This window comes from Diadema setosum, chromosome 21 (assembly GCF_964275005.1).
Source record: "Diadema setosum chromosome 21, eeDiaSeto1, whole genome shotgun sequence".
NCBI classification, from domain to species: Eukaryota; Metazoa; Echinodermata; class Echinoidea; order Diadematoida; family Diadematidae; genus Diadema; species Diadema setosum.
In genome coordinates, this window is record NC_092705.1 from 4,681,001 (window position 1) to 4,698,160 (window position 17,160).

Consider the following 17,160-nt stretch of genomic DNA (forward strand, 5'->3'; position numbering starts at 1 on the left):
TTCATTTCAAACATATCCCCTCACCCCCTCCATCAATCATATTCTCCATGTTTTCTTGTCCACATTCAGCACAAAATGGTTCTATATGACGATGAGATGACAGTTGCATCTCATTCAGCAGGTTCAATCCATCTCCAATTACAGGGCACTGGGGTGTATGGTGGCCAGCACTTGCCCTGACAACAGCAGCAGCAAACACGGTCCAACAGCTGCAGCGCAAGTGAAGAAAACAACGAGAATGCCTGCTATACTGGGAAGGTTCAACCTACCATAACTATTGCTTCTTGCTCTTGTAGCATTAGTTGTTATTTTTTGGCTTTCTGCCATTCATTTTTTTTTAAATCCATTTTGATACTGTGCGCCCCTCAATCTGGATGCAGATCCCAACATATCCCTCTCCTGGTCCCCATCCCCCTCCCCCATTCCCCATCCCCCCCCCCCCCCCTTGGACTGAGGGCAGCCTTCCGTAATGGTTCATTGACAAACTGTGTGCTATGCTGCTTGTTGCAAGTTGTGGAGTGATGCCATGTGTAGTTCGTAGTCTAAATTTACACATCGTGTTTGAATCGCTTCACTGAAGCTGCCATGTTGGCTCCCTTGATCTCTAGCAGACTGACGGGAGGAGAATGAACCCCTCCACGTCTAGACTTTGGGGGGACACAAGATATGGTTCAGGCATGAGAGAGGGGGAGGCGTGCGCCATTTCTCTCAGCACGTTATGAATATATCTGGGCTAGTTCTGCAGAACTTTGTGAACACAAAACATGCTCTGACTGTGACAAGCAGGAACCACATTTACAATTTCCACATCCCTCCATTTCCCAGCTCCGGATGGTACAGGTATACTTTAAACACTAGGAACTTTTAGATTGTTAGGAAAGTGCGAGCCAACTGTTCCCGGCCACTCCTGCCGACACCAGAGTAAAACTATTTTAGATTTCAGTTGACGGTGAGTACGACTCGACAGATGTGGTGACATCATAATCATCGTGCTAATACATGCTGCTCACGCTGCTCGTCCTCAATCTTGGAGGACGTGAAATCCTTCGAAGACACGTTCTCGATTCTAGCGCGCTGGACGTGCGAGAAAATCTGGAGCACGCGCAATATCATGAAATGACCTTATCATATCGCAGTCCACGTCCTGGATGCAAAATCTTAAAGTCCCTATTTTGACTGAAACAACCTGACAAGACCACTACCTCAGATGTAGTATTGTGCCCACATTTCAAAACTCACACACAGACATTTAATGTAATCCCCTGCCCCTCCTTTATCTCTATTCCCACTTCTCCACCCCCATCCCTTTTACACGAACACAATGTACATCCCTACTGATACAGTATCTTGAGTTTGCTTCAGCTTTGAAAATGGTTCCATATGTCAGATCCAGAGTTGGGGGAGGAGGGGAATTTACCACTTCAGAGAAAGATTAGCATCGCTCAAACCCCTCCCCCTCTTTTCCCACTTTTTCATCCCATCCCATTTATACATACACAATGTTATTTCCTGCCTGATATATCAAGTTTGCTTCAGCTCTGATAATGGGTCCATATGTCAAATGGGGGGGGGGGGGGAGTAGAAGGGGACTTTTCCACCTTGGAAAAAGATTTGACAAGTCTCCCTGCATTGAAAATTATCCGAGGCCTCAGATTTTCTCGCCAACCTCCTGTAAATGTGTGGTTAACTTCTCAATGCCAGACAACAATGACAAGGGGAAAAAATATCTCTGTGGGGGGTAAGCTTCAAGTTTATGTCAAATATAATCATCTTCAAAACCACAACGTTTGATCTTTCCTCTTCTTAATCTGAATTGATATGTTTATGAAGGAGAGTGACATGATCGAAAGCATATGGCTAGCTTTGAAGCATGCACTCTCTCTCTTCAAAAAGTATTTCATCTGCAGGACATTATTTTCATTCCATGAGAACATAAAACAGACACTTTTTATTCCAGTCATATAACTACATCGGGACAACAAACTTTAATGGCAATTACCTTGACTATGGCAATCTCAGAAACTTGAAAATCTAATCAACTGGAGAAAATGACTTCAAAGAAGCCAAGAGTACATGGCCAGTTTTGAAGAATAATCTTGCATCATTTGTCTGTTCCTTTTTTTCTCACAAAAGATTGTCACAATCAGATGTCATCATTCAACCCACTGACAGTTAATAACTGGCAATTATATTTCCTCCAGACAACACAACTGGGATGAGAGGGTATCTGTAAACCCATCAAGTCCCCAAAATGACGTTGTGTGGTTTGGTGATGCATCTTCTCATTATAATTTTCAGTTTTATTGGTCATTTTTGGTGCTTCAACAGGTACAGTACAACAACAACAACAAACAAACAAACAAACAAACAAACAAACAAACAAACAAAAACTCCTACAATTTGATCTTGCAATTTGAGCCCTTTGTTCTTCAAATATCATTGCTTCACCTGTATAATTTTCAAAAGCCTCTAAATTCCTTACTATTTGAGTGATTCTTTTATTGGCAATTCATTTTATAGGGTCAAAATTCTTGTTTCTCTGTCAAGTTAGCATACTTTTTTCTTTGTAAATTTCCTGTGCACTTTGTGCAAATCTAATGAATGATATCAATTCTGTTAAATCTTTTAGTGATGGAAATTAAGTGGTGCCATTAATGTAAAAGACAGACAAAATGATAATGTCTGCAGCAACATCAACCCAGACTTGACGAGTTAAAACACTGCAGCACAGCTGAAGAACTGACCCGGAGGGCAATGTCCTCCCCCTGATACCAGAGACAAAGGTCACACCACAAGCTATCAGATGGCATCCTGTTTCCACGGATACAGCCATCCCAGGAGACGAGAGATTAGGAATGTGGGAGGAGAAGACAGAGTAAAGTACCTACCTATCTAAACAGATTTTGTGGGGGTTTTGGTGGGAATTTTTCATTTTCTTCAGAGTGTGTGATATCATTGCACCCATTTTCGAATCATTACACACTGCCAACCTGGAAGTTTCAGAGTTTGAGGGATTTGAGGGATAAACCACCATCCACCTTGGTTTCCATCATGCAATCAATAAAACAAACCTCTACTGCCTGTCAATTATCTGTATATCTAAGGAAAATAACGAGCAATCACATAAATTTATGAACCAAATTATTCTACCAAGAGGTGGGTTAGTAACAATCCTATAATGTCTTTCAATATCACACAAACACACACACACACACACACACAAATGACAATAGTCATCAACTAATGGTTCATTTAGACTGTCATCTTGTTAAAGACTTTTCTAGTGAATACGATACTTTCTTCAGAGCCACTCACAGGGCTGCCTACAAATACGTATCAAAATCAGCGCATATTAGGCCCTACGTGCATCTCAATGGGAGAAAAGAAGTCTCAAACTGGGAAGGCTGTGTCATAGTTTCTTATCTGAACATGGAGGGGTATCTATTCGGTTTTTCAAGAGATTAGCAGAGCTCTACTCGCACATTTACTCTTACTTTCGGAATTCTGTAAAGCAAGATATTTTCGCGGCATGAAATTTATGTGAATTGGAGGCGACAGCCTTTTTACTAGAATGAAATTTTCACAAACTTGCACTGGAATTCTACGCATGTTGTATAGACAAGAACGTTTTGCATGCATTTTAATTTCGCGAATCTTGGCTCTCGCAAAATTCATAAAATCAAAACGCACACGAACATTCCTCATATTACAGTTTCATATGTCCTTACAGTTCCATGAATATCAGCTCTTCACTATCTTACATAAATATTCGATGCATGAAACTTTCGTAAACTGCCACTGGCATTCAATGCTTTGTGTAGACAAAACCATTCTCATGCATTTTACTCTCGCGAAACTTTGCTCCTTGCGAAATTTGTGAAAGTTTCATGCATGCAAAAATTTCTGGCTTTTCAGTATTTGCAACATATGATAATATGATACACTCAATCCCAGAGAATAATAGAATATTATTTTCCATCGTAACCAATAATCCCCACACCCAGTCTGTTAGAACCACAATACATAAATCTGCATAAACACACTAACGGTATTTGTTACGAAGTAAAGCACTATTCCCGCCGGGACTTGCGGGGAAATTATCTTTTTGTTTCAGGACGTAGGAATGGAGACCAGGCTCTGGATTTGGACTTGGACTCCGCAGAGGGTAGAGAAAACATATCTTATATACGCTGGCAGAAATTGAGAAGTCGCTGGAGACAGAGGGAGGGGGAAGGGGATGGAGTTGGGGGTGGAAATGGGGCGGCAAGGCGGGCGGAGCATGTGGGATGTCAAGCGAGCGGTCAAGTACATTTGGCCCTCATCTAAAAGAGGAGTGACAGATTTATCAACACTGAGGTTTTCAAGATCTGGAGCATGCAGGAGACATGGGAAAAGCAAAGTAGTTCCCTCCTTTCTTGCTTTGTGCTACTTTCAAGAGTGGATGATGAATGACGTTGAATGACTTCAGGGTGCAAATTTGCACACCACAGGGATCTAGTGTTCTTATACTCAAGTTCTGCTGTGTTGCTTGGATAAAATATAAAAAAAAAATGGACAATTTCTTTGGAGACTACCCTTGCGCAATATATGTTGTAGTTGCTGACTTTAACTGAAAGAGAATTTACCACATGACCATTTGTTGAGTCATTTCTTTTTAGATTAAAGAGATTTTGGCTTACCTTCAGAAAAGAGAGAATACTAATTATGTCAGCAATAAGTCAAGGTAATGTGGACTTTTCATATCAAGTGAAAATTTGTCTATAAATTTTCTTCATATTTTCTGTACATCATTTCACTAGTGTGACATCACATAATTGTGGCAGCCTTCTATCTAGTGATTACAGCACTTTAAAATTTACAACAGTTACAAATTTGTAGGCTGAGAATGATACGGGCATCAAGTTGCCACATGATGTATTGTTCGAGGCAACTTACTTTGAGGCCCTTATCATTCTCACCCAACGAATATGTTGGCCTAATTTCTTGAATGGGTCTTTCAATTTTCATCAAAATTTACTGATGTGTCCAACTAATAATATTCCTGCACTCACAAAATCCATGGAGAGGAGGGGGGGGGGGGGCAGGCTCCTGAAACATATGGTTACAAGATTATTAAAAAAAAATAAAAAGAGCACCATATACAATGTAGATACTATTGACATGTTCATGGTGTGTTATGCATCACTTCAAACTCTCCACATACAGAGATGGATCGCAGAGACTGAAAGAGTACACCAGGTTCTCAAGTTCACTCAAGAAAAAGGACGCTACATCCTCCTGGGAGTTCACTCACTTGACTGCTTTTTAAAGGCACTACAGCTGTTTCTAAAGTTGGCTGTGTGATGGCGAGTCTAGGCTCCTCCGAGGGGGGGCTCAATAGCTCCATCCATCATCTCTCATTACGCGACGCATCCAACAATGAATTTGCCCCGTCCTATATCCAGCCACCCTGTGTAAACCATCGGTCCAAATGTCAGGAGCCGTGTGTGCTGGTACGTCGCCCCTTTGCCCCTTCAGCCCAGGCCTAGTGGTGCAATACATGCGCGCAAAAATAGTAGGGCTAATCAACTGGTCAACATCCTTCTTCCACTGCAGCTCCCCTTGCAACCCACAAGTCACTCTTTCTCCCCTCCCCCCCCCCCCTCCATCTCCCTCCTCATCCCTCTGGTTTTCCCCTTCGCTCTTCCGAGCTTTCTCTTTCTCTCTCTTTATTCCCTCTCTCTCTCTCTCCCTCTCTCTACCCCTCTATCCCTTTATTATTCCTCTTTCTCTTTCTCAATATAGCCCACCACTCATCTCTGTCTCCCCTGTCTCTGTCGTTACCGTGGTGACAGGGATGGAGGCTGCAGCAGCTAAACGATAGTCTGCATCAGCCAGACCAGATACAGACAAAGAGTTCGAATGAAAAACAAAACAAAACAAAAACTTACTTTGAATCTTAGGGATGAGCTTCAACTACCCAAAATACTTATAAATAAGCTTTCAATGAATCTCATAATCCTTTTAAACACTCCGCCTCTCTTGAGAGTTACCTTAAGAACTCTTCAAATTTACAAACTCTCCGGTATATAATAAATATATGAAATTGTAACACAATATGGCAATAAATAACTCTGGGATTCCCCAAGCCTAAATGTTAGATCAATGCATCAGATTCCAGGTTGACCTTCTGACCCATTAGAATCAAAATGCACCATCTGCAAGTCACAATATTTACTATTTCCTAGGTTGCCACCCACTGCAGGAAATTGAAAGTCAATGAAATCATAGAGGTGTATTTTGTCTCTCCTCCCTGAGGAAACACACCAGTTTCATATTGATATTGTACATCTATCTACCTACAATGTATCTATCTATCTATCTATCTACTGTATACGCCATATATTTTGCGAGTCTAAATTTTCGCGAATCAGGAATTCCCAATGATTTCGCAAGTGGTTAAATTCGCGATCATGGAGTCCTGTACCGGACAGACAAATGTACACATGTACGTCACATCCACCTCGGGATAAGAGTCAATATTTTTGCGTGTCTTTGATTTCGCGAATAGCACCCGACTCGCAAAATTCGCAAAAATAAAAACCTCGCGAAATATTTGGCGTATACAGTACCTATCTATAAATACATACATACATTATGTATTATGCATATACCCATCTGTCTATGTAATAATCTTATCGAATGTATTTATGTGCATGTGTTTAGCGCCTTGAGCACCATTGAGTGGATATGTTGCGCATTTTAAATGTCTGTATTATTATTATGTTTTTATTGGATATACAGATGAAATATTACTGCATTGAGTCTGAAACGGAAGGCTGGTCTTGAACCGAGTTTGGTGTACTTGGCCATGAGCCAAACTCAGAGGGGCCCAAAGCAGGGCAGGTGGAATCAATTGTAATAGGACTATTGCTACCAGTTTGCCATCTTGGGACCCCCAATAATATATCTCTACCACTTCTCCACCAGTATTCTCATCTTTATTTGGTTTAGGGATGTTTTTTCACTGTCACCCCCCCCCCCCCCCCCCCACAAATACACAATAAACTGAAAAGTGTGAAAGTTCTTTGACTCTGACTGGCTGTCCCCACTGGGGGAGTAATAAGGCTGTATGAGAACTCGGGTTTACTGTCACAGGGATTCAATTCAAGATCTCTTTGAATTTATGTTCTTTGAATAATATGCTTATGTTGCAAGCAACTCATTCCATACACACCAAATGGACATAATTTGCACACCTATACATTCATTCACTGTCCCATAATAGTGAGCACTGAATGCTACACACGTAGGGCCTATGCTATCATCATAGCTAGTGTACACACAATTATGGAAATTCGTATTTGTTTGTTCCTAATCTTGGCTAATCTCTTTGGGCTAAAATTGTATCTACGAAAAAAAAAAAAGTTCAAATAAACAATATCATTTTTTACTACAAAATTGATTTTCACTGTGTCATTTCAAATTTGATACAATCATTCATGTTGTCAAACAATTCATGACATCTCCTCATGCATGATGGCATGTACGCCTTTTCTGGCAAAGCATTAGAAAAGATTACTAACTCGCTAGAACTTCTAACACTAATGATATGAGATCCTCAGAGTTTCTCTGGAGGGCCTACTACACCTCTCTGCAAAATTTCCTTCAGATGACGCTTATGTAGTAGCTTTACTGGATGTTGTAATTAGCCTTGAAATGGAATAAAGATTAACAGTAATTTACAGATTACCGGTGCTTTCACTTCTACATGCTCCCCGTGTTACTAGTTTAAACCGATGTAAATCACGCACTCTCGTGGTAATTGCCGTAAGTGTCGAATCCAGATCTTCATCTTCACACAGAGAAATGCTTCCCTTGTTACCTTTAACACTATATCAGCCATGGTGCCAACCACACATCAAAATGTTATTACTTAGCCATGTGAGAGAGCAGAGAGTCCACCAGGGAAAGATAGCTCTTAATGGGGTTGTCTTTCCCCATAATCTCCCTTTATGACTTCTTGGGAATATATTTCCTCACCCTCATCAACTTTTTTTCTCCCATCCCTATCCCCATTCCCTCATCCTACCCCATCCCCTCATTCCACTCCATAACCTCATCCCTCCCCCTCATAAATTCATAAGATCTTGGAACTTGTGGAAGTTTGAGCCAAGACTTTCCCCAAGATGAAGACAGACAAAGAAAAAAAAATAGGGACAGACAACATCATCAAAACAGTTTGTCTACTGCCAGAAGGACTTTCGATGCTGTCGTAGGTCTGGGGGGATAGATGCCCTTCTGGCGCTAAAGAACCCAGATGATGATATACGCCACATCCTGAGTCAATGCCAGGTTTATCAATCAGTCTGCCGGCAATGCACGCACAACGAATTGTAGTAAGTAAGCATATATCCACACATCACTCAAGAAGTATGTCATCTTATAGGGGGAGGGGGCTGATGATGGTCGTCAAGAGATGGGTGGCTGGTTACAGCCTCACCATCTTAAAAAAGCCTCTAACCTGGCGCTCGCATCCATCACATCATCTTTGGTATAAGTACCTATCCTTCTTGCAATTTAGAACTGGAAAGCTAGGGTTAGCTACAGTGCTATAAGTAGCAACAACAACATATATGCAAATTAGATAAAGTGATGTCATTACCTCACAAGTGCTCCCATTAACTTGCATAAAAAAATACTATTAATTTCCTTTTCTTGACACAAAATAATCAGAAATAAGTTGCATCATTCACATCAAATTAGTGTAGTCTTTTTGCAACCTAGCAACAATAACTTTCCGGGTTGTAATAGCTAAATTATCAACTAAATTAGTGCCCCTGACCTGGATTTTCAGGACTCTTTTATGCACAAAAATATCACAGTAGTAAGCTATGGATTGAACATTGTCATTATAGTGTATCTGCTCATATCCATAACTTCTATGTGTCCATGCAAAACTTCTCTTTATCGAAAGAAAATTAAAAACAAAAACCAAGAAATGAGATGTATTCTGATGTATAAAAGAGATGACTGCTACCTTTGATTCTGAAATATATTTGAGACTGTCTCACAGAGAAGGAATGAGCATCCCATGCTCTGACTCCATATGCAGCTAAGGAGTGTTCTAGCTCTGCATCCTCCCTGGTAGAGTCGTCATAGATACTGCATCCCTGGTATATTACCAGGGTATGCCAAAACCATGCCCCCACTAGCCCGTCTCAATCTAATACCCGGCTTTCACCTTCTAGAATGTCTCCCCTCCATCCATCCGCTCAACGCCTCCGAAAACTTCTCCCTCCCATCTCTGTTCCTCAAAGTCTTCTTTTTATTTCTACCACTCCGTCTCCTGGTGTAATCGAGTCTCGACACCACCAGATATTCAATTTACTCCTTGGACGTCTGCGACGTGAGATGCACACGCTCGATCTGAACCCACCGTAAAGACACATCCATGTCAAAACCTACACACAAGCCTAGATCAGCATATGCAATTGTCACATCTTTACAAGCAGGGCACAGAGACCCCGGGAGATGCAAAATGAACACCGGATTTCAACTCCCCACCCTCGTCCTCTTACCCCGTAAGTCAGCAGCCTCCTCGTAAAGTCGCATTGCACATTAATCTTATCTGGCCATGTTTTTACCGAGTGCAGCGGTGCATCGAATGCTTCCCCAGGTATATGGCACAGGATGTAACATATTTTACAAACATATACCTCATGCTCCACTGACGTTCCAACAAAGCCCTCCAATGTAGCTCACTTTGCAAACAAAATGAAAACTAAACCACAAAGAATTTACAGTTCATGGGACTGGAAAAGACAAGTTTTTTATTAAAAAGAAACAGACACATACAAAAAAAAAAAAGATATTTTTGAAACACTCTGTCAGAAGTCACGAATAAATCGTCTGTTGAGAATAATAAGGGCGTTAAGTTGCCACTAAACCCATAGTGTTCGAGACAACTTAACGGCCTTCTCATTCTCAACAGACGAAATGTGCAAATAATGCTCACTATCAAGGTGTCCCCACAAGATGTAGGTTTCACTAGCAAACATCATGGGACGTCTACAAGTGGATATAAACTGATTGCCGATTAAAGTAGCAGCAGAGTGAGGGAAACATACCAAAGCAGTCCATTCATTGCCAAAACTGACTACAGTAACCATTTATGACCATTTATGAAAAAGACTGAAAAACCACCACAAACATCCAGCAGAAAATACAGCAGAATTGTTGAATACTTCTCTTACTGAACACTTGACTCATTATGTGGTCTGAGGTAACACTGTGCATACTGACTGTGAATACATAGATAATACATATCTGGTATATACTAAAGCTAGTCATTGAAAAGATGGATAGATATTTCCTCACCTAAATCATTATACAGTTTAAACATCCAGGATACATCAATGGCCAAGGGGGAGGGGTTCTGACTTTACCCAATTAATTGCTTGCTAGACAATTTCTGGCAATCAGATGCTCTAGCAGTGCTGACAGCCACATTGGTAATAGGACCAACCAAACTGACAAACGTCCTTTTTTGCATTGTTGGATCATCTCCATGGCAGAATAGTTTTGACTTCTCAAAACTTGATTTTTTTTTTAATTGCAGACACAATACAAACACAGGGCGGGGAGGAAATGAGATGGAGATTTTCTATTTGTTTTCAAAAGTGCATTTCTTTTTCTCTTTTTTTTCCTGGATTGATTGAAAAAGAAGAATGCCTCTGCTCTCAATTCATGGCAATTTTTTTTTTCCTTGATGGGAATATTGGATTGAATGTTTGGCTCATTGACTTTTATAATGACTTCGCCCAATCAACACAATGGGGGGGGGGGGGGGGGAGGGGACCTCACTCGATGGCTATCAACATTCAGATCCTGAACTAAAGTGCAGAGTGTGCTACTGGTTTTCTCCCATAGCTCTTGCAAAGAGTAGGATGAGGATTCTAACTACAAAGGCTGGTGCCTTGCACAAAGTGGACCGAAACAGATTAATTTCTCCATCAATTGGGAAGGGGGTAGGAAGGGGAAGGGGAATGGATAAAAGTTTCATGAGATTTTTTATGTTTGCAATAACAGCAAAAATCTCAAGGTAAGGGTGGCAATGCAAATCTAGAGGTTTGAATCCAGCTAATTTGTATCAGTGTGAATAACACTGAAGGGACCCCCCCCCCCCTCCCCTGGGGATAGTAGTCCCCAGAGCTACTATAGGTTTGATACCATCTAATAACAATACTGGAGAGCCTTGTAATTGATTTGCTCTCCTCCTCTTTCCTGGAACTAACTTGGTAAGAAGCCTTGGTAACTTGGTAAGAAGGTCAAAATGAGGTCACTGCTCAATAGAAGAGCTGCACTGCCCACATGCACACACACACACACACTTACTTACTCTTTTTTCATATACACACACAAGAGCTGACCTAGTTTGCCTGGACAAGTACAAGTCCATCCATCATCCATTTCCATCAGAGGTGGAATATCTACTCGGGTATGGGCATCATCACACAACTGATGGGCAACACAGTGGAGCAGTCCTAGCAATTCATCGGAAACTGGGCAGAACTGCTGCTGATTCAAGCTAGTTCCTAGCCTTGGCCCCAGGCATTTACTCAGCGCAAAGATAGTAGACTTTACTAACATACTGTGTGTGTGTGTGTGTGTGTGTGTGTGTGCAATGTATGTGTGCATGTATGCTCATGCTCTACGTGCTGGTTTTCACATGCCACATGTGCAGCATGTGCAGTGCACATTGCCAATCACACAACTTCTAAGCTTCCTAAAACAATTAAATACAGGTTGCGATAAATGGCAGAAGAATAAATAAGGATGTTCATGTGGGTGTTTGTCTTTGTAATGACATGTTAAAATTTAACATCAAATGTTTACTTTCATTTCACCTGATAGAATTACCGGCCTGTTGCCAGCAAAACAGGTTCACTTTTCTGTTCGCCATGAAATTATGGCAGGTATATGATATTGAAGAACTGTGATTCACAGAAAATTCCAGCATGAAGATTGTGCAGTTCACACCAGAAATTACAACTTTGGCACAAGTACAACTATCAAAAATGCAAGCACTCATAAATGTGTAATATACTTGATATGTTTCTTTGCTCGAATGATATGGCAAATATACTGTGTACTAAAGGGCAAATCAAGTCAAAAGAACCAAATTGCAAAAAGAACTAAACAACAGAGTGTGGTTAAACTAAAGGGAATAAGTAGTGAAGATGTCAGATTGGAGTTTGTACAACATTCAACTAACATGCTACACAGGCAAGTCCATGCTGTGATCCGGCTGCATAAAGAGACAAATTGTCTTGTTGAAATGACGGTGGATTGTACAGAAGCACATTCAACATTCTACAACATGCACAACACAGAGAATTCTGAGAAAGCACACCAACATATATAAAATCATTTCAACAGCAAGAAAACAAACAAGCAAAGCTTTTTTTAACAGTCATCACCACAAACAGCCATTCTAGACGAACCGTTCCAGAAAAGAAGAACAAAAGGCAAGTCCCGCACCAGAAAGAAAGTTGCTTTTGCCCTATGCACTAAGTGCATTGTGAAAATTTGCGAAAGATCAGGTTTTCCTGCTGGTAAAAAGAAAATTGGGCAACAGCTTCCAATAACAAAGCAAATATTCTTGTTCCTAAAGGCGGGACAAATAAATACGCCATCCTCTTTGAATTTAGGAGAGGTCAGGTATTTCGTTTGACGACTTCATCTGCGGCAAGAGGAACATGAATTCGGAATTGTATAGTCTTGCACTTGTTCTGTATACCTCTCTTTTTTTCTTCTTTTTTTTTTGACTATTTTGTTTTTCTTTGAGGATATGCACAACTTACTTCTCTCCGTCGATCACTCCATGGCAAAAGGTTTGGGCAGGAGGACAAGTTTTTTGGATTCTGTTGCGCCTGTTGACAAACGAGAGAGAGAGAACACACGCACAGCTAGAAAACTAGACCAAGTAACACAAGAAAAAAAAAATACAACAAAGAAAAAAAGAGAAGAACATGGCAGAAAGGTTCTACACTGCAAACTCTTTTCTCTTGAAAAAAAAAAAATCATTGTTGTCTGACCCCTTGACATGCATCCTGGGATAACAGGTTCAGGTGTTTTCATACACAAGAACTCGAATATACATGCTCAATCTGTTCAGAAATAACCTGTTTTTAAGTTTTGCAAGGGAAAAAAATGGGGAGGAGCCATACACGCAGCTAGTCAATATTGATTTATCAGGATCAATCTTTTAGAAATTTGCAAGTTTTGGGAGACTGGTGTGTCATTTTTTATTCTTCCAATGCATATACCTGCTCTATCAGGAATAATCATTCAAACTGAAGTCAAGACTTTTCTGGATTTTGAGCCATTTATAGAAACTTGGTTTGTTGTCGCAGTCGCTCTTGTTTATGTCACAGCTGAATAAACCTTTAACCTTCCCCAGTCGACCTGCTTTTTTTTGTTTTCTTTTGTTTTTTCATGGGTCTGCACAGGTTTGCAAGCATATGCTTGGAACTTGTCATGATTTATATATAAATACAAAGCAAGCAGTGTAGAACCTTTTGGAAAACAAAAAATGTAACATTGCACAAGCGCTGCTAAGACATTAAACATCTGCACAGACGTTATGATTATGAAAATGATTTGCACACATCAAATAAGAAACCAACAAACAAAAGTAGAAAGGAAAAATGTTATCAAACACACACAAATGACAGAAGTTGATTTCACCACATCTTTAAAGGAAAAATACAAATGCATGTAAATAGCAAACAAAATGACAGAAATATTACTTGTCGTGACAAATGAAAGAGGAAGAGAAACGGAAAAGTTAGAGCTTGGAATTGTCGCACTGATAGTAAACATGGATAAAACCACCGGCACAGCAGAACTACATTGTAACTTAATGACATAGGAGACACTGCAGTGTATGAGGAAAATTATCTGGATCGATCTGCACCACAAAGAAACTAGAATACAAAAATCATAAAATTGATGTGGTAATGTCGGGGTCATATATCATAATGGAGAACATATAAGATTCTGTAGTGTTACGATGATGTTCTATTCTCTTTCTTTTCCATTGAAAGCTTCATTTACTATTATCACACATAAAGAACTACATATGGAAGACTAACACAAGTTTGTGCCGAATTTGCAATTTGTGTCACATATCTTTTGCGTGATACCAAAGTGTATCGCAAGGACACATCCCTTGCTTGTACCAATCTACTAATGTACTGACACAGACCTACAAAGTGGATACATACTTATATGATCCATTCGAGTAAAATTGTTGTCCTACCATTTTTACCTTGGGCAATCTACAATATTATTTGGTGAGGCTAGTGGTCATACCAACAATACCTGTCACACTCATGATTATTTAGTACTTCTTCTGTGAGAGTACAGTTCTGTAAGAAGCCTATAATTATGTTTAGAATAAAATCAGCCCTTTCGCTACTGAACAAGTATACAAAAATGGGTGCTTTATCTAATACTGAGCAAATACAGCCACTCTACTTCAGTAAGCCTGTCATTACCAGTAGCTGACAAACCAAGTCAAATATCCACATTGCTTAGACAATGTGATCTTGAAGGGCTTAACAGCAGTTTACAATTGAAAGCCTACAAGCATGTTGGCCACCACAGAAACCCTCTGAACCCTTGGAATTGCCCTATAGAAGATCAATTAACCTTCCCTCCCAAAATGGCAGCCAAGATATATTTGCGGTCATATATTCCCATCCCCCTCTTTGCCTGGGTGTGAAAAAGACCTTTCAGGAGATGAAGTCTATACCAATACTACACCTGTTTTCACGCAATAATCAATAAAATCCCCCATATTTTCCCACACTGGGGGAATTTTCACAGGATGAACTAGGGTTCCCTCTCTTACAATGCTAGTCTGAGTTTGCAGACAGCATTATAAAATCCCTTACATGTTTTACAATCTTTACAGATTCTAAGACCTAAATATTGATATATTGAAAAACTATAAGTGAACGAACTACAGCAGTTTCCAACAAGAATATATTAACTCCTATGTTCTTTGCTTTACCTACTGTCAGGTAAAGTAGCATGGATGGTTCCTGAGGGAGTGATCAAAATGGTTGCCAAAGAATACCTCATATCACTCAAGGCCACAACACCAAGGGTGGACACTTAAATTTTATCACAACTAGTCAGATTTGAATGGAAAATAAATTGGAATCAATGAATTAAAATTTTGTCATGATCACCACCATTATCAGCCTCTTTTCTTATCTTTTCTCTCTTTTTTTTTTTGACTCACAGGCAATTGAAGGAGGAATTATAGAAAAGGAAGGGGAAAGTAGGAGTGACATTAGCAGTAATGGTAATAATATGACAAGTACATCTCTTGTTGATAGTAGCTGTAGCAGTAGTAAGTGGTTAAATTTTAACAACAGCAATAATGATGACAATGATTAATATGATATTATTGATAATAATTATGATAATGAGAATAAGATGATGCTGATGATAAAAAACTCTGAAAATCAAAATATGATGCTGATGATAAAAAACTTTGATAATCAGACTCTGAACAAAGACAAAGCAAAAAATAGACACCCACCCAACAATGAGATTTTGATGCTACTGCAGTGATGAACAATCTATATTACTGAGTAGAATAACTCTCCTTGCATATGGTGGGGTGGGGGTAGGCGGGTATGCACACAAGATTTTTACATCACAAAGTCTACCACAAAAGACTAGTCTCCACATAGAAACAGAACACCATCCCTTCTATTCTGTGGCCAGAAATACTTGAACTCCTCCTCATTACTGTTCCTCTTCTTGGGGACACTACAGAGGTTTGGCCCCAGTGATTTCCAAAGAAGCGAGGGATTGATTTTAGGGGGAAGGGGGGTTTCTAATCCCTGTTGTTAAAAAGAGTCACCAGCACCGGGCTTTTGTTCTGCACAGTCAAGAAAGGTGGGGAGTCATTACAAGCATTTACACATTGTACAATCCAAGAAAATAGAATATATAGGAAAATATGGGGGGGGGGGGGAGTTTGCTAGGAGAGAGAGAGGAGAAAAAGGTCCCAATTAGTCCACAGTTACAGACCCTATAAACATCGCTTTTAAAATTCAAATACCCTTTTTGGTGGATTACACTGTAACCCAGGCAGGTTATGGGGTGGCAAAATACCGAGGCTACTTTCCAAACCGAAATCCAATTTTAAGTGATGGTAATCAATCTTCAGAGCTGTGGACTAAGATCTGCTTGAATTTGGTAAATTTACAGTAGTTTGCATTCAAAATCTGTGGCAGGTTCAATGCGTTATTTGTCTCAAGTCTGAATATGCAAGACTAGTATCTTAGCTGGAGCTCAGAGAGTGAACTGCAGGGGCCAGGTCTGAGTGAAATTGGTTCCCTTCCCTTCTTAGCTTGGAAGGCGGCCATCCATGGGCTTCTTTTCTTTTTCTCAGTCTCTCTGTGCAAATTGCTTTTTTAGCAGATCGCCATTGTTCTCCACAATGTTTTGCCTGGTTGCCCGCTGAGCTTACTTGTACCACCAGTAAAAAAGGATTACTATACCCCCATCTACCCCCCCCCCCCTCCTCCATTCCCTCTTCCAAAGAGCAATGAGATCAGCAGAGTGCAATGCCCTCATGCTCATTCTCTCACTCAATCTTATTTCTTCCTCCTTTACCACCCTCCAATAAACTCGTAGTAAAAATTCTACACTATGTTTGGGTAAACTTTGATCAAGTGAAATCAGAGAGTGGACAGAAGTTTCAAAAACATTAGACTTGATTAAAATATAATGCCTCCGCCACCACTTCGTAGCGGAGGCATACAAATATGGAATCTAAAATTCACGGTTTTCTTTGAAAAATATTGGTAAACATCACTGACATTGGGACCTAGAAAAAATGAGAAAAAGTACATGTAAGACATCTGGGGAGGGCTAATACAAGGTGAAAGGTTTTATAGTTTTCTCTGTTTCTAATTACTTATCAATTTGTTCAATTCCCTTTTCTTGGAAACCAAAAAAAAAAGGTAAAGGAATGAGTTTTGCTTGGAAGGTACCCAAACTGCAAAATAATACTCAAGATGGGCCACAGGGTGCATGTTAAAATTACCAAAGGGGGGGGGGGGGGGGAGGGGGAGTGGGAGGGGGTATACG

The 17,160-nt window shown here is 40.2% G+C and overlaps 1 protein-coding gene across 1 annotated transcript in view; it reads right to left on the reverse strand.

The window, feature by feature from the left end:
• LOC140244266 (transcriptional coactivator YAP1-A-like) overlaps positions 1–17,160 on the reverse strand; it is a 60,321-nt gene that overhangs the window by 7,090 nt on the left and 36,071 nt on the right. The window contains exon 6 of the mRNA XM_072323905.1: positions 12,846–12,914. Within this exon, the coding sequence (XP_072180006.1) occupies positions 12,846–12,914 (69 nt within the window). The remainder of the gene's footprint in view (positions 1–12,845; positions 12,915–17,160) is intronic.